The following is a 27,577-nucleotide window of genomic DNA, read 5'->3' as shown; positions in this document are numbered from 1 at the left end:
ACAAATGCTCTGTTTCTCTGAGTGTACACAGAGGGAAACGTTTGGATTAAAATATGTTAAAAGCACAGAAAACAAAAACAAATTCTGGTTTTAAAAAAATCAAGAATACCTGGTGATGATGTTCAAAAACTCAAAAGACTAGGACGTGGAGAACAGCCACAGGAGGGCTAGAACACATGGGGAGCAGGTATATCAAACTTCCCCAAGCCCTCTGCCTCTGCTGATTTTGTTTCAGAAGTTAATAAGCAGCTCAGGAATGTCCACATTATAGTCTTACTTCTAATTGTTTCATATAACAATAGCCTTTTATTTACTAATACAAAATCAGATGAGAGATTGCTTCCATCCAGAAAACATACTAGGCAAACTCCCTGCTCGAAGGGGCTGGCAGTTGTAGGAATGGATACAACTTGGGAAACACTGCTGAAATATGGGCAACGTTCTCTTGTGAGCTGGTACTTAAAGCTGTATTTTATTCCTTTCTATGTACAGAGAAAGTTCCCTGGATCGTCAGTGAAGAATAAGTTATGGCAGCTTCCTGGTCCATGGGCCAAAATAGTGTTTCTGTTCCTCTTTCAATGATGAGGCATGTTTTCTCATTATTCACCAGAAACCCTCAGTAAATGGCACTAGAAATATGACAATAGGGAAGATGTGAGAGCATTGCTAAGAAACCCTAGAAGCTTTGTAACCTTGCCTATAGATGCTATACATTGGATGGCTTTTGAAATCCTTGTGCATTCAAGCTGGTTCATCCTTGCATCCTGTACATTTTCTGAAGGCTGTATGACAAAAGGCTAGCTGGTAAGAAGTGAGTGCTTATAAGGAGAATTTCCCACAGGTGAATCTTGAGGACTCTGCACTCATTCCTCCTACCATGTCTCTTGTGCTTCTTGAGTCTTCATGGGTCCCAGAGGTCCCAGGATCACCATGGTCGATGTATCTCTGAGACCCACCATGGTGGATATGTCTTTGAGGGGTCTGGATTTGCTGAGCTTTTATCAGTTCCCTGAAATCAGAGGGGACAGGCATGGGTAAATTCTTCCCTAGTTAGAGGTAGTATTTATAATCACAGCTAATCGCTCTTTTTATTTCAGTTTTACAAAGTCAAGCCCGAGCTATATGCAGAATAGAAGAATCAGTTCTAATGATTCTTACTATCATTAAAAAGGTTGATACATGCATTGTTCATAAATCACCTTTAACATTAAAATTCTAAGTGAACAACTCTTTAGGCAAAATATAAGAACTGTGAGAGCAACAAACCACAGATCTTATTGAAACACAGTTAATTATTTTTATCTGATATACATACATACTATATATAATATATATTCAGTGGTTGTTTTCACTCATCAGTGACAGGTTGAATCATTACAGGAGAAATCATACAAAGCATGAACCATTTAATAGCTAATCCTTTACAGAACAAGTTTATCACCGATTAATCTAGCCCAGCAGTTCTCAACCATGGGTCATGCATGACCCCTTTGGGGGTCAAATGACCCTTTCACAAGAGTCACCTAAGACCATTGGAAAACACGGATATTCAATTAAAATTCATAACAGTAGTTATGAATTCGTAATTAGTTATGAAATAGCAATGAAAATAATTCTATGGTTGGGGGGTCACCACCACATGAGGATCTGTATTAAAGGGTCTCAAGCATTAGGAAGGTTGAGAATTACTGTTCAGACAGTTTCAAGATGCCATCTGCCCTATCTCTATGATCTCTATGATCATTTGCATTCAACGACATCAGTCACTTGTACCTCCAGCTTAGGCTCACAGAATATGTATACACACTTTCGCAGACATTTGCATCTTTTTCAACAACATATATTGGTATTTTGTGGTTTATTACCTGAAACAATGAAACTCAAAAAGAGCAAAAACTATGAAGTGGTTTATTGGGCATAACTGATTACCTGCCTAAAGGCTGAGAGTCTCTGCAGCTCAGAACCAAAACACGGGTTTAGTGACCATTGAAGTTTTCAGGTGAATCCTTCCAAGATAGACTGCAGCTAAACAAAGTTGGACTGTGTGGTGGTATTGTGTTCCCCAAAATATTGTGTACCTTAATAAACTTATCTGGGGTCAGAGAACAGAAAAGTCACAAGATACTTAGGCTAGAAAATGTTAGCACACGCCTTTAATCCTAGCATTCCAGAGACAGAAATCCCTCTGGATCTCTGTGAGTTCAAGGCTGCATTGGAAACAGCCAGGCATGGTGACTCACGCCTTTAATCCCAGAAAGCAGCCTTTAATCCCAGGGAGTGGTGGTAGAAAGCAGAAAGGTTTATAAGGCGTGAGGACCAGAAACTAGAAGCATTTGGCCTGGTTAAGCATTTTGGCTGGTTAAGCATTCAGGCTTCTAGCAGCAGTTCAGCTGAGAGCCATTGGGATGAGGACACAGAAGCTTCCAGACTGAGGAAACAGGACCAGCTGAGGAATTGGCAAGGTGAGATAGCTGTGGCTTGTTCTGGTACTCTGACCGTCCAGCATTTCACCCCAATAACTTGCCTCAGGTTTGATTTTATTAATAAGACTCTCTAAGATTCATGCTACAGGATTGCTAGGCAAATGTCAAGCAAGGATCATATTTAATTTTCTTCTTTTTATTTTCAATAGTGTACATATGATGCAATAATCAACTAAGAATTCCTTCAAACTTCTACTTAAATATCATTGCATGACCTCTTCCAACCACACCCAAACTAATTCCTGTTTGTTTGATGAAGGAGTAAATTAATAAATGAATACGAGCTTACATCAACCAGAGATCAGATTGCCTCCTTTGCTCAGAAAAACATAATCCTCTACATATGTTATCAGGATCCAATGTCTGCCTTCTGTCCTTGGAGCTTAGTGCTTTCTAAAGAAGGTTCTCTGTTCACCTAAGACCCTAAAACAGACCGCTACTTGGCTAAGATTATATTAGGTGACCAGCAAGCAGCTACTTTGATACTTGCTGTCCCTCAGAGTCCAAGGACTCCCTTATCATTGGGGTTTCTTTGTAGCTTTCCTCTTGCTTCCTTTGCATTACCTGGACTTCTCTTAAGCTGCCTAGTCACAGAGCTGCAGAGTCCCATGCCATAAAACATAGCACATTGCCAGGCTTCTTGTGGGCAGAGCCTAAGTCTGATGATATAGAATGTGCATAGACTTGAATCCATAGAGACACACCAGTCCAGTCAGACCACTGTGAGTTGTTCAAACAGACCCTTTCTTGACTCAACAACCAACTGTACCTTTCCAGTGTGGCTATCTTGGACTTCTCCAAGTTCAGTTGCTTCTGGAGTTCCTCTGTTTTCTCCATAAAGGGCCGGAGAATTCGACTTCTGGCCAGAGTTGCTGCTGAAGGTCTCTGCTCTGGATCAGGGTGGATCATGTTCTAAAGATAGATTTAGGGCCATGGAAAGAAACAGAAGTTTCGATAGAGGCAGCATCTCCCCATTCAATCCAACTTCAGTTCAACATGTACTGCTGAGTGTTGTGAAACTGCTTTTCCTCAGTGAAAGCTTTGTTCCACCTTGAACAGAAGGATCGCCCATGTCTGGTAACATCATTTGTCTGTACTTATGACTTGGATTTAATTGTCGTGTTTGAAAGCTAGCTGGTTTGCTGATTTACTAGTCTAACATTTTAATTATGAAGGGAAAAACAGGAGCTATGTCTAAGTTATAGGAAAGGCCAAGTCCAAAACCCAGTTCACTCAACTCAGTTCCAAGTTCACCCAACTCAGTTCAGAATACTTTCCACTGCTTTGTACTCCTTTATCCCTTAATAACTCTGAAATACTTATCTCCAGGCAGAGGAGATCTGTAGCCTAAGATGACTTGCATATTGTGGGTATTAGCCTGTGATTAATATATCAGCATCTCTAGGTATGTAATTAATGGTGTCACAGGATGACAAATACACTGAACTTTCCCTATTTGGGATCCACATTCAGAGCAAGCACCACCATTTACTCTATAACTACATCACAGTTCATTTTATCTGAAATCCAGGATAATGCTAATCTCTTTCTGGGGATGTTGTGAGGGTGAAGTCAATTAACATAAATTATATAGTATATATATACATATATATATATGTATATCTATATATAGCACAGGGCTAGCATTTAGGCACCTAGTAAATATGAGCTAAATCTAAGATTCATTTACACATAAGATATATGTGTATATATACATATATGAATGAATGAATGATTAGGCTGTCGGCAAAGGAACAAAGGGAAGGTTTTCCTCTTTCCAGGACAGAAAAATGGAAGTAGAAGGAAGAATCAGTAACTACATTTGAAATTTGTAGGTCAAAAATAGAACTCTAATGTTCAAGGAAGTAGGTATTTCTAAAGCAATGTTGGGGACCCTAACCAGCCTTGTTTTCTAACCCATGAATTTTTTGAGGGTGGGGGGCAACTCTAAACTTCTTGGTAGTATAAGGTTGTTGAGGTCTGGTTTTGGAGCTGTTTGTTGTGTTTTGCTTTTGTAGCTCTCTGTTTCAATCTAATACTCCCCTTTGTTATCCTTCTGCATACTTATCTATAAAAATGAATATCACAAATTTTTCAATTGACATTATGCCTTTCCCCCAATACCTCAAATAAGTGGTATTGCCAGTTACCAAAAAGTTGCTTATACTTTTAAAGATACTCGTGAAGTGATTCTTTTAGAAAATTTTGTCATCATTGGCCATTGACAACAGTGCATACCCTGATGTTGGAGGGGAAAGACGAGGCTGGAATTTAGAATTACCAATTATTAACTGAATACAAGAGCCCCTCTGAGTTTGAGTTTCCTCTGCTGCAGAAAGATGTGCCACCTGCCATTTTGGGGAGGTTGCTAGGAACAAATAAAAAGTGTCCATATGAGGGTATTGTAGAAGTTAAGTTTCCATAAGAAGTTTCAGTCTGGGGCTGGAGAGATGTCTCAGTGGTTAAGACCACTGGCTGCTCTTCCAGAGGTCCTGAGTTCAACTCCCAGCAACCTCATGCTGACTCCCAACCATCTGTAATGAGATCTGGTGCCCTCTTCTGTCCTGCAAGCACACATGCAGAAGGAACACTGTATACATAATAAATCTTTAAAAACAGTTTCAATGTGCCCTGTCTTATCTGAACTTTCTACTTCCTTCCTCCTTCATGTTCACACATGACCCTAACCAAATTCATATTTACCTAACCCCCGCTCCACAACCATCATACTTGTCATCACACTTAAAATACAGATGTTTCATCTTCATTTCATCTCATAAGAGGTGTCACCTTGAGTAGACCATAAAAGTCATCTGAGAGCTCCTGGACAATGTCTGGAAAGTTCCCCTTGCGAATATGATGCCACATGTCACCATTAATGGGTAATGACTCTGCTCCTGCAGCCATTGCAATTGTTAACCCCAAGGCGAATATGTCTGCTTTGGGAAGGTGTTGATAATTCTACAAAACAGAAGACAGGAAGATCAGTTAGTCTGCCAAGCAGAGTGAGTCTAAAATGTGATTGGCAGAGGTCTGATTACACATAAGCTCTCAATACCATTTCATAGTTATATTTACTGTAGTTGATGCTTTATACCTAAGAAGCTAAAGGGAACATAAACAAACCTTAGTAATATTGCTGAGCCCTGAAAGCCTAGGGTAGAATCTCAGCATCATTTTGTTCTGTCAGATTCACTGAGGCTTAATTAGCTGATCATAAGAAAAGACTTTTTCCCCTGAAGGAAGTTATAGTCTTGCTAGGTCAGACTCAACAGGAATCCTAGAAGATGGGCAACTACTAACAGTCATTTTAGTGATCAGAGCTGGTGGGTTATCAAGAACATAACATGATAAAGACAACATGACCATGAAGAGAGGGTTTCCTTTCTCTTATGCAACCCACTAGGCTAGGAATTCTAAGAAATACTAGAAACAGTGAGAGACCTTTAGAAGGAACTATGTAAATATTGATTCATTGTTGATGGTGTTTGTAGTTAGAGTTTTTGTGTCTGGCCCATGGTCAGGGCAAACATTCCTATGCTTTGGGAGAATTTCTTTACTGTATTTGATCTCTATTCTGAACGGAAAAAAAAGACTTTATTAGTTTGAATTACAGATATATACTCTTCATTTGGGGCACCATGAGCCTTCATCTGAGAGTCAAACAGTTGAATGAATTATAAAATTCATTGCACATCCATAGTCTCAGCTACTTGGGAAACTAAGGACAGAAGGCCACAAGTTTGCGGCAGCCGTATTGGACAACATAGCAAGATTCTGTGTCAAAAAAAATTTTTAAAATGACAAAAAAAAAAAAAAAGATTCCCCCTCCCATTTCCCTGACTTATACCTCTTGCAGGATCTCCTTAGCCAGGAAGCGAATATCTCCTTCTTCCACTTTGGGTTTGCTGATTGATGTCACGTGGCCCAGGTCACCTTTTAAAAAGGAAAGAGAGGCTGTTTTAAAGAACATGGCTTTCTTGGAGATGGAGTAAATGTAGTCGTCAGCTTAATTACAGAGTAATATGCAGATGGGGTAGAAGCAGACTCACCAATTTTATATATCACGTTGGCAGAAAGAAACCAGTCAGCCTCACTCTCAGCCTCTTCTGGGCCTACAGGAGAGTCACTCTGCATCTTATGACAAATGAAGATGTTACCTGAAAAAAACAGAGTAGACATAAGTAATGATTTCTGAGCTCCCACCCCACAAAGAGCCTTTCGTGGCCATGACCTTGCAGCTTTTCTCCTCTGGTGTAGTTGTGGAGTGACTACTAATCTTTGAATTTTATTTTTTCTATATAGTCTTTCTCTCTCTCTCTCTCTCTCTCTCTCTCTCTCTCTCTCTCTCTCTCTCTCTCTCTCTCTCTGTGTGTGTGTGTGTGTGTGTGTGTGTGTGTGTGTGTGTGTGACGCTCAAATTCCCTATCTCTGTATCACTGTGTAGCTCTGCAACTCATTATGTAGGTCAGGCTGGTCTTGGACACACAGAGATCAGCCTACATCTGCCTCCTGGGTGCACATATGCGGCTCTATGTAATCTCTTACGTCAGATCAGAACAGCCAGTGATGGATGGATAACACTTGTTTAAGTCGGACTGACTTCATATAGTCCCTATCCTCTGAAGAGCATGGTTACATGCTGTCTCAAAATAAATAAAACCCATAAAATAATAACTTCTCCTTAGGTTTCACACTGAAAAGTGATTAACACATTCATTCTGTTCACTCTGATCAGGGCTGACTTAGAGAAAATACAGTACTAGTTACAAACACAATCAGAATGTAGTTGACACACTGTCAGTTTTCTATGTGGTAAATTAAACACCTAGTTTTCTGTCTTTGCTCTATATGAGAAAATGTCTTTTCCCCTTGTGTCCCCTGACTCAAGGAGGAAATGGTTAAAGATATTTGACTGAGTTTGCTATGGGAAATGAATGGAAGAAAGTAATTCTTCTAACAATACTATCTTTGAGAGTGAAAGTACGTACACAAGTGCACATTTTCACAATGGTATATAAAAGATAAACACTGGAAGGAATATAGACAGGAAAAAAATACTAACTGGGTTTGATGTCCAGGTGTACCATGCCAAAGTTGTGGATGTACTTAAGTCCCAAGGAGACCTGGAGGAGGATGTCTTTGAGTTTGGGCTCTTGGAAGTGATTGCCAGATGCAGCATTTTCAGATATCGCAGCCTGCAAGCTCCCACCTGGGCAGGAATTGTAGAGAACAAGCCGACAGAGAAGAAACAGATATGAGGCTCACAGGCAGAGAAGGCACAGGAGATGATCATGAGAGACTTGAACAAATCTCAGTTCCGTGTCAGCACAAAGCACACAGTATCAGTCCCAGGACAGTGCCATAGATGTTAGGATTTCAGGACTTTGAATGAAGAAAATAAGATTCTAGGTTCTTAACATATGGCCAGAGATATAATATGTAACCCCCTGCCTCAGGTATGTGACAACTAACGTTTTAAAAGTTCTACCTAATTATTAGCCATAAGACAATCAAGCCAACTTGGGTAGTTACTGTTGGTGTTTAAATCGATCCCATGTCAAAGTCAGACTAGTATTTATAGAGCATTAGTAATTTCACTGTGACTCTTATTCCATTAATGATAGATCATAAAGTTAGAAGCTTAATGGTTGTGACTCAAAGAAAATTTAAAAGCTCTTTATATGCCTGAATCCTGTTTCAACCTCAGTATTTGTACATTGGGTGTAGACTATCTTGATTTATCTTTGTCATCAACAAAATGTAAGTCCTGAGTTCATATGCCATTCCTGGGCTTGGACACACATCCTAAGGTGTTAGATATTTTCTGAACACTTTGTTTAATGAATTAGAGTTCTGGCTCCCATTAGCAGGTACAAAACTACACTCCAGTGTGCAACAGTAGGGTTGAAAATAATAGAGTGTTAGGAACATCTGTACTTAAAAGTATCCCATGTAAAGTTAAAGGCCAATTTGTCATGCTAAAATAAGTACATTTAGTAAGAAAAATCCACCCCTTTTCAACACACACAAGGAGATGGCAAAAGGTTATTTCTCTAGGAATCTTAGAAGAAGGATTTGTGTAAGGAAAGCAAATACTTTCAATTTTGTTAAAAATGAAGTTACTGTGAAACTGAATTTGTAGGTGAGGTTATTACATGTCAACAAGGAGGAGGGGGCTGCATCCAGGAGAACTCTATTGGCTGCAGCCAGTCTGGGCATTCCTACATAGGAATCTAATTTTCTGAATTAGATGTTTACCCTGGCAACAGAGAAAGCAAGTAAGTCAAGGACCTCTCTCAGAACATGGTCCAAGAATGGAGTCGTGTGAGAATTCTGAGTAATTGTGAGAAAACTCCAAGAAAACAAGAGTCTTGTGACCTCAGTTTCTTCAAAACACAGACTTGTTCTTGGAACGTGTTTTTGAGCTCCTTTCAGGTGTAGCGGATAGGAGTGAGTTGACTTCAGCTGCTGTTACTCATGTGCCTCTATGGAAAGCATGTTTTGCCATGTGCAGCTTGTCCTTGTGATTATAAATCAAAAGCACTTTACCCCTTGGCAAAAAGAACATCTTTAAAAGGTACTTGTTTTTCTCTCTGCCAACAGTGTCTAAAAATATCAAAACAAAATAAAGAGCAAATAACTTCTAACAATAAGATGTAGAAAACAGGTTAACAATTCAATGGAATATTTTATTCAGACTTGCATATCCTCACGATATCATTTTATAGTGCTGTCGGTAATATTGGTAATTTTCTACTGACAGAGTTGTTCCTTGTTTAGTGAAAAAATACAACCATGTATGGCACTCCACAGTGCATGCTGACCCTGACCCTGATGTGTCATAGTATTCTAACAAGTAGGATCAGGAGTTGGCTTTATGGAATTTCAATGACAGAAGATGTCAGATTCACAAATATTGTCATTACAGAGAGATAAATAATCAAACTCCAAATTAGTTGAAATCCTGGGGGCTGTTGAATCTATTGGAGACATTTTAGCTGTCTAGGCTCATCCAGAGGTGACTTTCAAGGCATCTTGACAAGGATCAAGGAGAAGGAGAGGACATCTGATTGGTTCAGGCTTAAGATGGACAACAGGGAAAATTCTATGACAGTGGGTCTCTACTAATAGTCATCTAATATATATGTGTAAGACTCCAAATCACGTATGGTGTCACCTAAATTAAAATCGCAACTGTCCATGCCCCAGTCTGACTGCTTTGACAGGTTAGGAGATGAGCAATGGAAGGCCTGGGATGAAAAGAATGAAATGAGAGGGAAGGAAAAGTAAGGGGTGGGGCCAAGGAAGGAGGAGGAAGGAGGTCTTGGAAAGGCTCTACCTGTAAGAATTACAAATTGCAAAATCAGTTACATCACTGAATGAGCACCCTGTGAAGGCAATGGGTCAGTATGATGAAGCAATTCCATGCAACCTGTAACCTACCTACTTCTAACCTGAAGGCCACTGCCTGGTTTTTAAAGTCCTATATAGTATCCCTATCTTTTATCTTGCTGATATTATTTCCCACCACAAGGATCACCCATGTTGGGTCTCCTACTGTCTGTTAGGCTAGACCCACTCTCAGTTCTTTGCCTTTAGCCTGCCTGATGCTCCAACAACTGGATGTCTTCCCTCTGATTTCCTAAACTCTAGTAATTCTTCTGCAAGCTTTAATTCAAGTCCTGCCTCCTTTATGAAATCTGGAGCTGATCTTTTTTTTTATTATGCATCAGGTATTGAGTCTCTGCTAATATTTCTCATGTGCTGTTGTCAATTCTCAAATTACTTCTGTAATAACTATTACCATCCATTTATGCACTAATTTTGAGTGACATTCCAATAATTAGTTATACAAGCAGTAAGCATCAGAGTTGGGCTGTAAATCCAAGTCTTCTCAACTTGAATACCTAGGCCCCTTCCAGTATCCTGTCATATTTCCCTCTCTGCTTCTTTACCCATGTCTGTACCAGACAGCTTTGCACCAGATTGTCAGTTATGCAGTTCTTCTCACAGAATGAGTGGAGCAAAGCATCTTGAAGGATTTTCCTATCCATCTCGGTCTCAGGTATTACTCTACCTAGAGTTTAGTGGAGTGTCAGCCTTAGGGAAGGTGTGAAAATGCTGGAATGAAGTAAAAGGTGATTTGATCGAAGCAGCCTCCCCATCTGGCCAGTTTTGCGGTTTGGGGAACTTTTTCATCGACTCTACATCGTATTAACATTTTACTGTGTTAGTTAATTTTTGTTATTTCATATCTGTGCTAACAGCAAAAAAAATCATGGAAATCAAACCAATTTTCCTTCTAGAAAGGGGGGGAGGAGAAAAAAGTAGGGTGCTGCCGGGCGGTGGTGGCGCACGCCTTTAATCCCAGCACTCGGGAGGCAGAGGCAGGCGGATCTCTGTGAGTTCGAGGACAGCCTGGTCTACAGAGTGAGTCCCAGGAAAGGCGCAAAGCTACACAGAGAAACCCTGTCTCGAAAAACCAAAAAAAAAAAAAGTAGGGTGCTTCAGGTTTTAATATGAGGGAGTTGGGGAGAAAAGGTGATTAAGAAAAGCCTTAATCATAAGCATAGAGAAAGGCTGCACCTCCCCAAAGACTAAGAACAAAAGGGGGTGATAGTGAGCTTAGAAGAGGAAAAAAAAGACAAGGCCTGCAAAGACCATAGGTTAAGGCTAAACAATTTTTTCTATAAGGAAACAATAAGAGAAATGCCAAGTTGTTGTTTTGAAAGATGTGTGTGTCATTCCCTGGCCTTTCACAACATTATTTACTCACTTATTTGCCTCCTAGAGAAGTTTTGTTACCAGTCACTATACTCCAAGGCCAGGCCGGACAACTACACCTGAGGCCTTCAAGTGTGCACTAAAAGTACCTGAAGGCAGACAGACACTCTCAAACTGGCTGGGGCAAGGAGGATTTTCAAACATTCTATGGTCAGAGTATGTCTTGCTGGCCCTAAAATTAGGGCAGACTTTACTCAATTTATGAAAAATATATCTGAAAGTACCAAGTTTGGTCACAGCACTTATCCCATTGCCTATACTGTCGTGAGGACAATTAAGATCCAAAGTTTGAAGCAGCAAAAAATATGAAAGACCTGTAAACTCAGAGACCCATGGAAAAATACATGAAATAGTTAAAGCCTTTACTAAACCAACTATAACTAGGAACCTTTATTCCAACATTCCCCCAAATGGTATGGTTTATACCTTTCCAGGTCCCTGGTAGATGGCAACAGAATTATTTAAACTAGTATGGTAACTTTTTTCTTTCAATATAAGATTAAACTGTGAAGGGATTAATAGCATTTTTTTATGAGCTATACTAGCTTTGTGTGAAACACACACACAAACACACACACACACACACACACACACACACACACACACACACACACACTCCTCTTCAACACTGTTCTTATCTCTGCTTCCAAGCACAAGCATCTTCAGTGTGACTCCGGTATGTAAAGGCTTAAACTTTAAACTGGGAGGAGGTAGATTTATTTACAAAGATTTAAAAAGTTAAAGTTAAAAAGTTCACCCCCCTTCTCTGTATTAATCTACATACTTACCATTACAGTATTCATTCTGAATGACCACGTGATCATCTTCTGCCCATGAAGAATAGTAGCGTACCACATGGGGGTGATGGCCAAGCACTGCATGAGCATAAACTTCATGCAAATCCAAACTCCCAAGGGATAAAAAAGCATTTAGAAAAATTAATTGAGATAATAGAGATTAAAAGATTTTTTTAAGGGAATCATGGGAGGCACTAAAAATAACAGAATATTTTTCTAGGGCCTGCTGTATGCTTAGTATTTTATCTATTCAGTCTTTTTAGATTCTTGGTAAGATACATTGGAAAACATGATGAGAGTAAGTGACTGGTCCAAGGTGAAACTGGTACTAGTAGACCTAAGAGCAGAACTTTGGTCAACCTGGTACCAAAGTTCATGCTTTATTCATTGAACATGGCATATATAGAGGTACCTCATGTGCTTACTCTCTCAAGAGCAGATATGCTTTGGGTCTTAATTTTATTGCCTCACAGTGCACATTGCATCGTGTTGTGCCTATTATAATAAGAAGGCCATCACACACTTGATTGCAGACGCTCTGATGGAACTATCTCCTCCGTGAAGGCTAGATAGTCATTAGTGCCATTATCAAACTCAGCCAATCTGAGGGGTTATAGGGAAAAGCCTTGGGAGACATGTGCATTGTGCAAAAGAAAAGCTAATTCTGTCCTTGATTGGCATCAATATAAAAACAAAAGCCTGTAATATCTGGCTCAGCATGGTCAGTATGGATGAAAGGAGCTCACAAAAGCATTCCTCAATCTGAAAATATGTTTTTCCTTATATCATAAGAAAGGATGAACAGTTCTGGGAGTTAAATATCAACATTCCTAATGATTTTTCTTTGCAAAAAGTATCAAACTTCACTACCAAATTAATTATTAGTACATGTACTGGGTAGTTTTACTGTCAACTTGACATAAGAGCCACCTAGGAAGAGGGAATATATAAATCAGATAGGCCTACAGCCATGTCTGTGACAGATTGTTTTGCTTGATATTTGGTGTGAGGGCCCAACCCACTGTGGGAGGTACCAACTTTAGACAAGTAGAAGAAAGCATGCTGAGAGCAAGCCAGTAGGCAGTGTGCCTTCATAGTTCCTGTCTCTGCCCTGACTTCTTTCCATGATGGATTGTGACCTAGAAGCATAAAATGAAATAAACCTTTTCCTCCTCCACAAATTGCTTTTCGTCTTGGTGTTTATTATAGCTGCAAAACGTAAAGTAGAAGAGTTCAAAGTAGAGATAAACTACTGATAGCATTTCCTGTCTGACAGCATTTCAGATGAACATGAATAGGTACCAGGAGACCATTCCAAAATCCAATTCCTTAGAATGGCAGTAAGACCAGTAGACAGAAAAGCTAAGAAATTAAAATAACAATGCTATGCGTGGGGTAGTGCATGCTTTTAATCCCAGTGGAGGCAGGCAGGTGTCTGAGCTCAAGGCCAGCCTGGTCTACCTAGTGGGTTCTAGGCTAGCCAAAGTTAAATGGTGAGATTCTATAACTACAAACAACAACATGATCTGAAGTTATCATGCTCTATTTCAGGAAATGCCATTGGTGTTCTGGACAATTCAGTAAAGCTATGAATGTAAAATGATATCCAATGGTGGAGATAAATTTAAAATCAAGCAAATGGGATGTTTTTATTGATATCGGTGGTACTCTTTTTAAAACTATTTTGAGAATCAATACAGTATCAAATCCAAGTTTGCTCATCCAGTGCTTTTCTTAGGTACTCACTCATTTGATACTCCTGAGAATGGTTTTGTAGAACGCTTTATTGCATAAACACATCCATCCAGCCTCTTAATGCACTTGTAGACTGTACCAAATTCCCCAACCCCAATTTTTTCTACCTCCAAGAATTCTTTTTCATAGCGGGAAGCCATGTTAGTTTCTCGTAGAACACTTCTCTAAAATATTTAAAGAAGAGAGAGGGAATAAGTTTCCCTATATACCATGAACAATAAAACAGAGCTACATTACATTTCCTAAATTGCTTTTTAAAATGTGAGGCGAATGCAATGGGTTCTCTTTATGCTGGTAATCGTGGTAGCAAAGAGTTTTGCCAATGGCTGGCCACGCCTGTGTCCTTTGTAACCTTACATACAAGTCAGTACTGACCCTGGTCACATTGTTTTAAGTGTTCTTTCCTCCATCTGGTCAGACTATTCTGATGGGAGACCCACAGCTTCTGAAGCCCAGAACCACTGTCCTCAGCTGAAGCACTAACAGGAAACAGTTGAAGCATGTTCAGAGCAAGCCCAAACAATACCAACACCTCCTTTTGACTCTCTACCTTTATCAAGGCTTGGGTGCTGAATTTTCACCTCAAGTTGAATAAATTTTCTTGTTTCAATTTGTTTTCATAGAAGTCTTAGTCTGGGAAACAAAATTGTCCAATGGATTAAATTAATCCATCTCATGTGCTCAGCATTACCTCCCCCTAGTGGCCAGCTGTTACTATCACTCATTTTCCAACTTGTAAATCAACCCAGGGAAATCATAGAACTCCTCAGTTTTCTGTCTGTAAGATGAAGATCATAACAATGACTTCTCAGGATACATTAATATTATGTGATAATATATATACAATGTTTTGTTACATAAGTCATTGGACATATGTTTATGTATATATATATACATTGTATATAATGTGTTGATACAATATATATCAACATATCACAGTTATCTTAGTATAATGTATACACGTGGAAATTTTACAGTCTAGTATTATGATCAAAATCTCTACTACACATGAATCTAAATTTAAGATGATTTCTCTCCCCAACATCATATTTTTTAATGCCCCAATTAGCAAGAATGTTTCTCATCTAACTTTAGCAAATTAAAAAAAAATCTTGACTATGACTTGATCATTTTTGCATCTAATTCCAATCAGTCTTTATCAGCAAGACCTGTAATTTCCTTTGCCCTTAGGTAATCCTAAGCTCTGATTCCTCCATATCTGGATTTGCCTCCATCATCAGCTCTCTTCCCAACTCCTCTAGTAAGAACAATTTTGCAAAATGGTTCTGCAGAATTAAAAGCCTAGTTGTTTCCCAAGAGAAAGTTAAATTCTGACAACAGACCCAAAGCCCTCCTATCAACTGACACTGAGTACTTTGGCCACCCTATAGCTACCAAACAGGCCAGCTCGATGTCCACACCACTGCCAGCCACTCAACTGCCCAACCCACACTCTTACACAGGATCCATTCCCCTGCTTTCGGAACATTATAAATTACTTCTTTTCTTTGCCTAGAATTATCTTTATACATATTTGTTCTACCATTTTGTTTTCTACAAGGATTATTTTTACTACCCTTGCAGACCTTAAATATTACATACATTTACACATCATACACAAGTTCACGTATAGGTTCATACAGATAACGGTATCTTTTTGCTTTATATTTTTGTGTGTATCCTTTTGATACTTCAAACATGTTAGTTTCTCCTGGCCAGGGACTTATGTATAGATCTATTTTCCCCATTTAATGAATATATTTGGCATTCTATCAGAAGCCAGTTAGTGACTTATAAAACAAACGAGGAATAAAATTCAGAGGAAAAAGCAGTGGAAGGCACAGTGGGGATGTTCACATGTGAAAACTCAAAGCCCATGCCCACAGCCTTCTCTGTGGCAGTTACAATAGCCAAGTGCCGCCATTTACAAATACCACCTCCATTGGAGTGTGATGTCCAAACCTGCAATCCTAGCACTCAGGAGGCAGAGGCAGGAGGATCATAAATTCCAGGCTAGCCTGGGCTATGAGAAACCCCATGCCAAGGAAGAGAGGGTGACAGGGAAAGAGAGAAAGGAAAAAAATGGGGAAACGATTAACTTACTTATGAGAATAAGATTTGCTCAAAAAAAGTTTGGTAATTAGAAGTGAGAACAACCGTGTGGTTTCTGCCATTCAAAGGCATTGAAATAACAGCTGTCGCTGCAACATCTGACTCTGTGATTAGTGAGTGATGTGTGTAACCATTATATACATTTTCGAGTTTTGCACACTGAATACATGATAAGAGGTATGTTGCCACATTTTGCAAACACCTTAAGAGCAATTTAATATCCTACTGACTTTATATTTAACCTAGCCATTCTTCTATTATTGGGCATTCAGTGCCTTCTGCAGCTTTCAGCAACTGCAATCCAGATGTGAGAAACATTTCAGAGGCAAATGTTTATAATATTAATTTGATAGGTTATATTACCATATGGGGAATATCACAAAAATGAACAAATAAGGATGCGTTTAACAGCTAAATTTTTACATAAAAATTTCTGTACCAATATCACTTTTTCCATTTCCATTTTTGATTTGGGAAATAAAAGTAGCTTAATTTTCTTGTTCCGTCTCTACTCCAGTATAGAAGGTTTCCCCAAATTAAAAGCAGAAATAGAAACTTTTAAGAATTATCTAATAACTTAGCAATGTACATATTAGCTACTGCTTGCTAATATAACTGATAATCTAGATGTAAATTATGCTGCAACACAAACTGCTAAAGCCATAAAATATGTGTGTGTGTGTGTGTGTGTGTGTGTGTGAGAGAGAGAGAGAGAGAGAGAGAGAGAGAGAGAGAGAGAGAGAGAGAGACAGACAGACAGACAGACAGACAGACAGACAGACAGAGACAGAGAGAGGAAGGGAAAGAGAGGGGATGAAAGAAAGAATAGGAGAAAGGGAGAGAAAGAAGGAGAGAAAAGGATGGGGTAGAGAAGAATGGGGTGGAGGGGATTAAGGGGTAGAGGAAAGAGTGAGAGGTTAGGAAAAGCAGCATGAGGGGCAAGTGAGGGAGTAGGGGGAAGAATGAGGGGAGGGAGGGAGGAAGAAAAAGAGAAAACAAGAAGGGTAGGAAGCAGACAGAGAGGCAGAAACAGACGATGAATAGGATGTTGTGACTACTGGACCAAAAGACCACGCTCACCTTAGCAGGCAGCCACTGTTCCGATTTGCTTCCCCCTTCTCCAGTTTCCTCACTAAAAGGAAAAGGTTAGAGCAAGAATGATTAAAGATTATGTCTCATTGACACACTCACTGAGGCTGGTATTGGGATAAGTTCTGTGGCTGTAAGGAAATTAATTCCTTCCCCTCTTCACTTTAGGTTCACTTTACATTGAGTAGAGATAACCTAGAAAGTTAACACATGAGCCTAAGACAGGATAACAGCATTGGGAGAGACTGTGAACAGCACCAGTTATGTGAGTATCTCAAGAGGGCAAAAGGCTTTCCCCGAAGAGAACATGTAAACTAAGATTGCAAGAAGGAATGGGAACTGACGGAGGAAAGGGGTGGACATTTCAGGTAATTAGACTACCATATGCTAAGACAGCGGTTCTCAACCTTCCTAATGCTGTGACCCTTTAATACAGCTCCTTGTGCTGTGCTGACCCCCCAACCAGAAAATTATTTTCGTTGCTACTTCAGAACTGTAATTTGCTATTGTTGTGAATAATGTAAATATGCAGGATATCTGATATGCGACCCCTGTGAAAGGGTCATTCAACCCAAAGGGTTGTGGCCCACGGGTTGAGAAACCCTGTGCTAAGACCCAGAAGCAAGGAAGAGCACTGAACTAAATGTAGGTGCTGTTTTCCCCAAAGGAGCCAACCAAACCTGAGACATTAAACCACTCTGTGTTCCGCAGTTAGCAAGTGGAAGAACTTGGCTTTTACTAAGACATTAAACCACTCTCTATTCCACAGTTAGCAAGTGGAAGAACTTAGATTTTACTGAGAACTTAAACCACTCTGTGTTCGACAATTAGCAAGTGGAAGAACTTGGATTTTAAACCAAGTCTAACCTCAAGGCATTTTTCCTTCACAACCACACTATGTTCTCTTTCCAACACTGCCCCTGTCAGAGCCCAGCTTTCAATGCAGTACACAGACATTGAGTAGAGCAGAAATATAATTTTGCCTAAGAGGTCTTCAATTTGCAATAAGAAGTCATTCGCAAACATCCTTCTTTGCATGAGCCATTTTCTGGGTCTATAGGCAAGATTTCAGTGGACACACCAGACAGTTTCTTTTAGAGAAATACAGGGGAGAAATTGCAAGCAAATGACGCTATGTTCATGAAATCAACTGATGAACATGTATGACTTAAACTTAATACTACACCCTGATACTTAAAGTGACAACACAGTGGATCCCAGAGAAGGCTATCCTCTCATGAGCAGTAAGAGATGCCACTACAGTATCACCACTTTCATCTAAATTATCTCTTTTCCTGCTACCTTCACTGAGTGGGGAAGGGAGCATTGGGTGTTCTACACAGTGTGTATGGACACAAATGCTTCCCCGTTTTAGAACTGTTTCTGTTATATAAAACAAAGTGTCAAGGGAAACTGGTAAAGCAATATCCCTAAGTTAGCAATCCGGGAAGGGCATTGAGATGGCTCAGCAGGTTAAGGCACTTGCCAGCAAGCTTGGTGACCTGAGTTCAATCCCCAGGATCCACATGGTAGGAGGACAGGACTGATTCCCTAAGCTGTCCACTGACTTCCAGTCATGTGCTGGGGCATGTATGTTTCCTCCAACACACATGCGTGCATGCACACAGGAACACAATGAAAAGAGATAGAGAGAGAGAGACAGAGACAGAGAGACAGAGAGAAATGTAACAAAAATAACTAATGCCCCCAAGAAAATGCACTTATTTAGGTGACTGTTCCATTCTATGGCATTTGAGGGAATAAGGTACTTTGACTTTTCATTTATTAACACCTTTGGAAGCAGCACTATCTTTTAACCCTCTTCAGTTTTCCATCACCTACAGAGAAGTTAAAACAATTGCCCTATAACTCTCATCACTAGTATCACCAGGTAACACAGGCCAAATTCAAAGCAGCAATATACAGTTTGAAATATGAATGTCTCCCCAGCCGCTAGCCTCATATTACCCAAAGCAAGTCCATCGAATTCAGTCCCTAGCACATTCAGCTGTCTATTGGAAGTCAGATCTATTGCTTGCTCTGCCAGACTCTTTTATCAAAAAGCTCCCTGAAGTACACATCAGAATGGAAAGACGCCCAGGTTTCTGTGACCAGCACTGACATGTAGGGATGAGGGACACATGCACACTACTTCAGTTTCATTCAAGTAGAGTTCTTATTCCTAATCTTATTCTAGCACCAGCCCAATGGAATTCTCAGAAATGAAGAGAACTGGACACTTACAGATCGCCTCTGGTTTTCCTCTTGCCCTCTGACTGAAGGAATAGTTTTCTATAGGACTCTGGAGTGAATGGGTTGATATTAACCAGAGACAAAGAGGTCTTCTCATCCATGAAGGGAGCAGGTGTGAGTCTCAGATGTTTAGTGCTTCGGGCAGAGAGCTTCCCTATCGAAGACATCTCTGGCTGAGGCAGTGAATTCTATGTGAGGATGATAAAAGGCAAATCAGAATAGGGCTTTGAAAGTAAAAGAAAGTTTCCTGTCAGCTAGCGAGTTAGTATTTGAACCAAAGAATGTTATTGCTGGAGGATTGTGTGGTTCAGTGAGAACTAGCTGTATTGCACCTGGTGCTCTTATTTTAAGCATGTGAAATTCTAGTCTCATCTCCTGAATCAACACAGAAATCCATGTTTTATTTAAGCTCCACCCCTTCCTCTAGGCAGGTCTCCTAATTGTGAAAACAATTCTAAGTCCCACCTTCAGCTTTCGCAAATGAGGATATTGCATTTAGGCGGACAAAAACAATTCTACGGATGCCCCCATCCTTCTGCTCTCCTACATTAACTCTCTCTCTCTCTCTCTCTCTCTCTCTCTCTCTCTCTCTCTCTCTCTCTCTCTCAAATATTCACCCAGTATTTGTTTGGTACCTACTTAGTGGCAGATGTTGGATTAGATACTGATGGGTACAGAGATAAATTGTAGCCCTTAATGAACACATGGTTTGTTCATCAATTCATCAGTGTCTTTGAATTAATAACTTTGTAAGAGACATATCTCATAGACTTTCTAAGTGAAAATGGAGTTCTTAAATTAACTTAAAACACCACATAAAATGGTTAGAACACCATGAAATGAAGTAAAGAGATTAAAAATAATAGTCTACATATTTCAAAATATATAAATACAACCTGCTCAGTCCTATAATGTTACTAGTATGTATATGATTTCAGGGTTGCCCACTTGGTATTCCCTGGGGAACACCACTTCTTCTACTCAGCATCTTTTAGTTGCCTTTGTCTAGGGTAAGGAAAAAGGAACCAGAAGCCATGAATTTAAAGAGAGAAAGCAAGGGGACAGGGGAGAGTGGTATAGGGGGAGGTGGGGAGGAAAGGGAAAGGGGAAATAATGTAACTATGTTAAAATTTTAAGTTAAAGAAAAATGACTATGAAATGAATAAACAAAGGAATAGGTCTTTATCTATTAAAAGAATGGCATCAGGAAGAATGGCAGCATTAATACTGAACATTGCCAAAGCTTATAAGTAGACATGAAAGAACAGAAGAGTTATAAAGGTTTTTAACTAAATGCATCCTAACCACCAGCATTTTACAGACATATAACTTAATATAAACGACCATGTATGTGTGTACACTTATGAGTGGCAAACACTGTTCTAGATGTTTAAAAACACAAGGCATCTCTTCCCTTAGAGTATATATTCTAGAGAAGTTTAGTGGTAATAGTTCAAGTGTATTAGTTCTAAGTATTAGTAAATATACCAAGAAATAGAAGATAACCACTCCAAATATCAAGCAGATGATAAAAATACTCCAGACAGTATTTTACACTCATGATGAGTGGATTGTAATTAAACAGTAGCAGCTCTAAATATATGAATACATACATACATACATATATATAGTATACATATACTATATAATTTCTTAAGATTTTAGGGCTTTTATCCCTGACACTGCCTGGTGCACCAAGACCCAGAAGCTCAACAGCCCAGAGACCTAGAATAGAACCAAACATGACTAGAAAAAAAAAAAAGAAAAAAGAAAAAAAAAGTCAATGTCATGGTACCTAATGTTATTCTGCTATGCTCATAGATTGGTGCCTAGCCCAGTTGTCACCAGAGAGGTTTCATCCAGCAACTAATGGAAACATGTAGAGATCCATAACCAAACATTAGGCAGAGCTCCAGGAATCCTACAGAAGAGGGAAGGAAGGACTGTAGGAGCCAGAGGGGTCAAAACCCACAGATTCAACTACCTGGGCTCATAGGGGCTCACAGACACTGAACTGACAACCAGGGAGCCTGCATGGGACTGACCTAGGTACTCTGCATATATGTGACAGTTGTATAGTTTGGTCCTCTTGTGGGACTCCTAACAGTGGGAGCAGGGGCTGTCTCTGACTCTTTTGCTTGCTTTTGGGACCCTTTCCTCCTACTGGGTTGCCTTGCCCAGCCTTAATATGAGGGGAAGTGCCTAGTCTTATTGCTACTTGATATGCCATGTATGGTTGATATCCATAGGAGGCCTGCCCTTTTCTGAACAGAAACAGAGGAGGAGTGGAGTGGGGAGATGGGGCAGAGTCGGGGAAGGGACTGGGAGGAGAGAAGGGAAGGGAAACTGGTCAGGATGTAAAAATAATAACAACCATAAAAATCACAAAAAAGATTTCAGGGCTTTGATGTGGCTATAACCAGTTATCAATAAATGGAAGAAGGAAGACTTGCCAATCCAACTGCACCTAGACTTAACCAGAATTTAACCAGTTTGCCAAGTTCAAAGACAAAGGATCCTGAAAGAACAGATGTCATTAGATCTACATGTAGGGATCTAGAGAACTACCCATGCTGTATTTCTACAAGCACACAATAGTATACATGTGGTCGAAATGGAACTCTACAGTATGCTTTTTGCATGTGGGGCTGCTAATGAAGAATTCTATCACTTTGATTCTGTGACTTTTCAGTGTAAAATCAGAAGCCAAACTATCATCTGATTTGTTAGCTATGTGAGCTTTCAAAGACTGTTAGACTTAAAAAATATTCAATAAATGATTGGCTGGGCAGTGGTGGTGTATGCCTTTAATTCCAGTACTCAGGAGGCAGAACCAGGTGGATCTCTGTGCGTTCGAGGCCAGCCTGATCTACAGAGCAAGATCCAGGACAGGCACCAAAACTACACAGAGAAACCCTGTCTTGAAAAAAACCTAAATAAATAAATAAATAAATAAATAAATAAATAAATAGGTGATTGACATAAGCAGAAATGAAAGATGTTGTGAAACATACATATTAGCATAATTTTTGTAGGTGAAGAAAATAGGCCATTGGCATAGTCAAGGGTTTTTTTTTATAAGGGTCTTGCATGTATCTTAGAGTTCACAGAGTAAATAATCCTACGACTGTATTCAAAACCCACACTGAAAAACGTCACTGTTTTCTGGTGAGTTTATCATGAAAAGGGACTATAGTTTCAAATAAGGAAAACTATAGTACATAATGCTATGTCTCCATTACCAGTGTGATATTGGAAATAACTCAGAATTATACTGGACCATTTTCCTGAGGAATGTTTGTTTTATAATGCCAAGTAAAATGCATCTTTCACAAATGAAATGGAGAGTGTCCAAATCTGCAAAGCTGCACATAATTCTTTTGCCATATTTTAAGCAAAATAAAAACAGCCTATGAAATTTTCAGATAAAAACATGGAAAAGTTCATACCATGGCAGATAACACTAGACTTTCTAGTCTGGAAATATGAAGGCCAATAGGATTTGTGATCTCCTCTTGTGATATAGGGAAAGATATTGATCTCCATTATGAAAGAAAGCTTTGCCTGGAAGTAGAGCAGATCGAAAAGCAGATAGAAAGGGTATGTGTACTCCAGAGTGTAGATGGATGTCTAGGGACAACTCTGTATGGTTGATTAAGGGAGATTTGCAGAATAGCTACCTGACTTCTGAAGAAGGGGCGAAGGCAACCTCCTGCATTTGGAAGTTGCTAATTCAGAGGTAAGCTAAGCCTGAGTCTTGAATCTACGATGTTGCAATGCAATCACCATCAGCTAGTGTTTAATGTAATTAGTTGCAGCAACCTTACTACTGCCTAAAGATGCTTTTCTGTTCTCCAGTGGTTCTGCTATGAATCCCTCATGGAGAAGGAAGTTAGTGTCCCATGATTTCTGCTTGCACCTCATAGGAAAAGCAGAACATGCTTACCCTGCCTTCCTGTGCTTCAGCAGAAGTGTCTTCAGCAAAAACATCACTAGTTGGTACCCTGATCTGTTCTCATCCTGATTCAAATGTATTGTAGTGGAGTAGGTATTTTCCTTATTGTATTTCCACCTACCTTTTCGTGCTCTGTTCTATACCTGTTCTTCATCTTGGCATGATCCAAGATTGGTAACACTTCTCTTCTCATAGCAGCACTCAAACCATGTGACCTGATCCCCACTCACAGCTTCACTGGTTTCCTAAATGCCATATATAGCCAAACAGGGATCTCTGGCTACACTTGTTTTCCCATGCCCCACTTAGCCAATTAAGCATTCCACATATCTGTTTTATTCCCCCAAACTCATATATACTCGGTGTCTCCCATCTTGATTCCAGGCTCTACCTATTCAATCAAGCAAGAAGCCTCGCCGTCATCTTCGATCTCTCTTTTCCATGCAACACCCCCATCAATTTATTGCTAGTTCCTGAACATCTCTCAACTTAAGTCCTGTTCACCCCTGTCATAATTCTGGCCTTTTTCTGCTCTCAGCAAAATCCTTGTGAATAATCCCCTGTGTCAAGACTTTTCTCTGGTCTAGTCCACTTTGTACATGAAGCATGACTTTTAAAAAATACCCCTACTCAAAGATAATCATTCAACACTTTTAGGACAGAATGTTCATCTCTCTTCCACCTACCCATCTCTCCTCATTCTCTGGGTCTCTCTTACACAGAGACTCCTGTCTCACCTAATAACAAATAGTTTTCCTTCCCCCTCTTACTCAGTGGATGTCTTGTCCTTTGCTTGGGGGTCTCTTTGCCCCTCTTTACTTGGCTAACTTCAGTTCATTATCTAAGTCTTTCTCAGATAGTACTTCCTTTAGAAAACTGCCCCCACTGTTTTGAACTTTAATTTCCAATTTCTGCTCCTCATACTCTGCCATTCTTCACATTATATGAGCGTTTATTGCTGCTTCAGTTGCTTATTAATTGGGGGGGAGGCACTTGTTAAAGAAAACAAATGGTATCTTCTAGCAGAGGGTCTGCTAACACAGAGCACATTGTGGATAATGCAATGAATGAAAGACATATGTATGCTCATCACACTGTCTTGTCTGCATATTCCTACACAAAGCCTATTCTCCATCATCTGTTGAAACAACATCAACTATCATTGCTATTCACTTGCTTCCTTCACCTTTCCTTCTCTCCTAATCTACCCACTGAGAGTGATTCTTCACAGAGTATTTAAAAAAAAATCACTCATCCCATGTCCTGATGAATTGTTTGAAAACAGAGATTGTAGGTCCTCAAGAAGAAGAAAACAGATAATCAGTTGGTCAGTACTGGAACACTGAACCATCTTCTGATGGACACCAGAACCTACTTGATTGTCTACAGTTCAACAGGAAGCCTGGTGTTTCCTGTAAGACACACTCTGGCCCTCAGCAGGCACTACAGAGACCCGCTGACAGTGACTGTGCTGCAAGCAGGATCACACATGTTATAATGATCTTAAGTACCTCAAGCTGAGCTGCCAGGGGGCAGAGCTAATGTTCAGCCTAGGGAATCACATACCTGCCATCAGAATCTACTAGATGTAACCATCCCCAAGCCTCAGCTTTAATAAATGAGCAGTGTGATGTAATGTAAATAAAAGAATATGTGAACTCGAAGCAACCATTGCTTAATTGCTGCCACTTCCAATTCTTAAACACGTTCTGCTATTCCCAAGTATAACAGAGGTTCCAATCCTGCCCTAGGCGCAAAGCAGAGGGGACTCTGTGCTGGAAAGGACAACAGCAGCAGATGTGAGTATGTGCCGATGGTGAACATGAACATTCCTGTATTAGAATATATTGGTAAACAATTACCCAGAAATATAGTCAACTGGCATGATGGGAGGGAAAATAGACTAAATCAAAAAATGAAGCATCCAGTCTCGTCTCTGACAGAGGTTGAGGTAAGACAGTTCGTCTCTTAGAAACTGATTTTCTTATGTGCAAAGTACATGGGATGGCTGTGGACCTCTACATCTCTTCCAGTTCCAATATTCCTTAACTAAGATCTTTTCAACTAAGATGTTTGTGTAGCCAATACCAAATAGTTACTGGTTGAAGGAAACAAAGCAGCTAGACATTTCATTCTGTTTCCTGGTAACTTTACACTCACCTCCATTTCCACTAAGAAATAGGTAACTGAAGATGTATCTGGTCTGCGAGGCAAGCTCATTGCATAGATGTAAATGACCAAACCCTCCTCTCTGATCAGTAGCCCCATAGGCAAACAGATCTCAGAGACCTGGTCCCTCCTCTCTCCATGGTTTACTCACTTTGGGAGTGGAGGGGTTGTCGGAGACTGGCCCCTTGCTCTTGCCGTATGGTACTGGCGTCTCTGGACATTTAGGAAGGAATGGAGCTGGACTCCAAAGAATAGGACCTGGACTTTCCATGTTTCTGTTCTGAGGATAAAGTTCATCTCTGGGAGGAGACTTGGGATCCTCCAAGTCCTCATCCTCATTGGTCTTAGGCTTCTGGCTCGGGGCCTCTCCAGTGCTGTGTGCTGTCATTTGCCCTCCATTCTCAGTATCTTCTTCACAAAAGGAGAAGTTTAATTTCTTATTCAGCCTTTCTTCGTCAACCCTTCTGTCAGCCATCTCAGTGAAGAACCTTACAGTGCAGGCAAGGAGGTCTCTGAGAAGGGAACACTGTGAATCTACAGATAGGAAGGAGGGAAAAAAACAACAATCCTCAACTTTAGCCTGCCCTTCCCTCTACCCGACAACAGCTGAGAGACACACTGCGAAGGTTCTCCCTTAAGTACCACACTTCTAAGGCCTCAGCATATCCTCATTTCCATTCTGATTAAAGAAATCTCCAGCAACTCTCCAAGCAATTACATCTAATCTCTGTAAGAACTCTCCTGATATCCCACAGAGTCTCCCAGTGGGCAGTTGCTGTGAAATACTAGTAAGATGGTTGGCTTCCTTTAATTTACGGAAAGATGTCCATTAGCCAATTGGGGAGCAAGTTCATTATCAGAAGGGAATTATTTCCTACTCTTTCACATCTGCCATCATAAGGACCAATCTCTACTGCCTTCACGCCACACCCATCTCACGACTAACAGCAGCGGGCCATTAAGATTAGGCATCGCTTACATATCCTGATGATCCTTGCACAAACTTTAGCATGTCTTGCCTGATGTTCATATCCTCAGTGGGGTCACCCCTTGTACCTTTGCCAGACACACCTTTCTTAATTCAAATATCATCCCTCCCCACCAACTGGGAGCAATTAAAGCTATCAGGAGATTGAGCAAATTTTTGAGCTGACAAGGTTTAGAAAGAACAGCAATGCCTGGAAGGGGATTATAATAATTTTTAAAATACAATTATTTGAGCTGAAATTTGCCATATTTCATAGAATGCCTTTTTTAGATATTTTCAATTGTTTAATTTTCTTCTCAGAAGCCTCTTCTTTGGGGGAAAAATAATCAAATGATCCCACAATCTTTTTTTCAGTGCAGTTACCCCCAAAGGAAATGAAACCAGCATCTCAAAGAGGTTTCCACATCCCCATGTTCACTACAACAGCTAGGGTGTGGAAACAGCACATGCCATCACCGGTTGGATGGAGTTTCTGAACTGGCACACAGTTCTAAAGGAATGCCGTTTGGCTACAAACAAAAGCAATCCTGCCATTCTGACAGCACGGGTGAGCCTGGAAGACAACATCGTGCTATTAAATTAGTACAGAACAAATGCTGTGTGATCTCACTGATACGCGGAGGCTGGAAAAAGTGAACTCTTGGAAGCAGAGAGTAGAGCAATGGTCTCCAGGGATCAGGGACAAGTTGGTCAAAGGAGGCCAGCATTTAGTTATAAGTGAACAAGTTCTGAGACTCTAATTCCAGTTAGAGTGGTGAGGGACATGTTAAATTGATTATGATAATCATTACACAAGGTGTACACATATATTATGAAATGAAAGAGAGAGAGAGAAAAAGCGAAGCCTCCCTGATACTATAGGGGCCATCTGTGTGAAAGGCAGTCAGGTAAAAAGGAAAATGATGCCCAGGGGCCCCTTGGTGCCTTTAAAGTGGCTCTGGAGGGGCCTGACATGAAGAGAGCAAGAGAGGGACAAAGAGACTGAGGACCAAGGCAGCTTAAAGAGTTTGAAACAAACTGTACTTCCCCGGGGCCGGAGGCTTGGTTTTACAACTGCTTCCCATTCCTCTTCCACTGTCTCTCTCACTGGCCCCTTCACAGCCTGCTCCTCTCCTATCCTTCCCCATCTCCAACAAGAACTCACCGAGAGGGCAACCTAACTGAAAGCCGGGCAATGCGAAATCAAGTCC

The 27,577-nt window shown here is 40.2% G+C and overlaps 1 protein-coding gene across 1 annotated transcript; it reads right to left on the bottom strand.

Moving 5' to 3' along the window:
* Nucleotides 1-64: 64 nt before the first annotated feature.
* On the bottom strand, nucleotides 65-25,874 carry Wee2 (WEE2 oocyte meiosis inhibiting kinase). Its single transcript, XM_052721634.1, has 11 exons — nucleotides 25,551-25,874; nucleotides 19,267-19,463; nucleotides 17,014-17,065; nucleotides 13,813-13,985; nucleotides 12,058-12,176; nucleotides 7,548-7,694; nucleotides 6,536-6,643; nucleotides 6,334-6,419; nucleotides 5,274-5,444; nucleotides 3,253-3,395; nucleotides 65-1,009 (listed from the first exon to the last, which is right to left on the bottom strand). Exons 1-11 carry the CDS (start codon nucleotides 25,872-25,874, stop codon nucleotides 820-822), a joined length of 1,710 nt encoding a protein of 569 aa, XP_052577594.1. The 3' UTR covers nucleotides 65-819.
* Nucleotides 25,875-27,577: the final 1,703 nt, after the last annotated feature.

The sequence above is a fragment of the Peromyscus californicus genome, unplaced genomic scaffold (genome assembly GCF_007827085.1).
Source record: "Peromyscus californicus insignis strain IS unplaced genomic scaffold, ASM782708v3 Scaffold_6__1_contigs__length_162567912, whole genome shotgun sequence".
Classification (NCBI taxonomy): Eukaryota; Metazoa; Chordata; class Mammalia; order Rodentia; family Cricetidae; genus Peromyscus; species Peromyscus californicus.
The sequence above is the reverse complement of the archived record's forward strand: the minus strand, read 5'-3'. Positions and strand labels throughout refer to the sequence as shown.

What these genes read in the sequence shown, in the direction of transcription:
- Wee2 (XM_052721634.1), bottom strand. Translation starts at nt 25,874, where the DNA reads ATGGCTGACAGAAGGGTTGACGAAGAAAGGCTGAATAAGAAATTAAAC. An exon ending in ACACCTGGACATCAAACCCA is followed by an intron (nt 6,644 to 7,547) that starts GTTAGTATTTTT and finishes TGTTTTTTTCAG; the next exon opens with GTAACATCTTCATTTGTCAT. An exon ending in CAACGTGATATATAAAATTG is followed by an intron (nt 6,420 to 6,535) that starts GTGAGTCTGCTT and finishes CCTTTTTAAAAG; the next exon opens with GTGACCTGGGCCACGTGACA.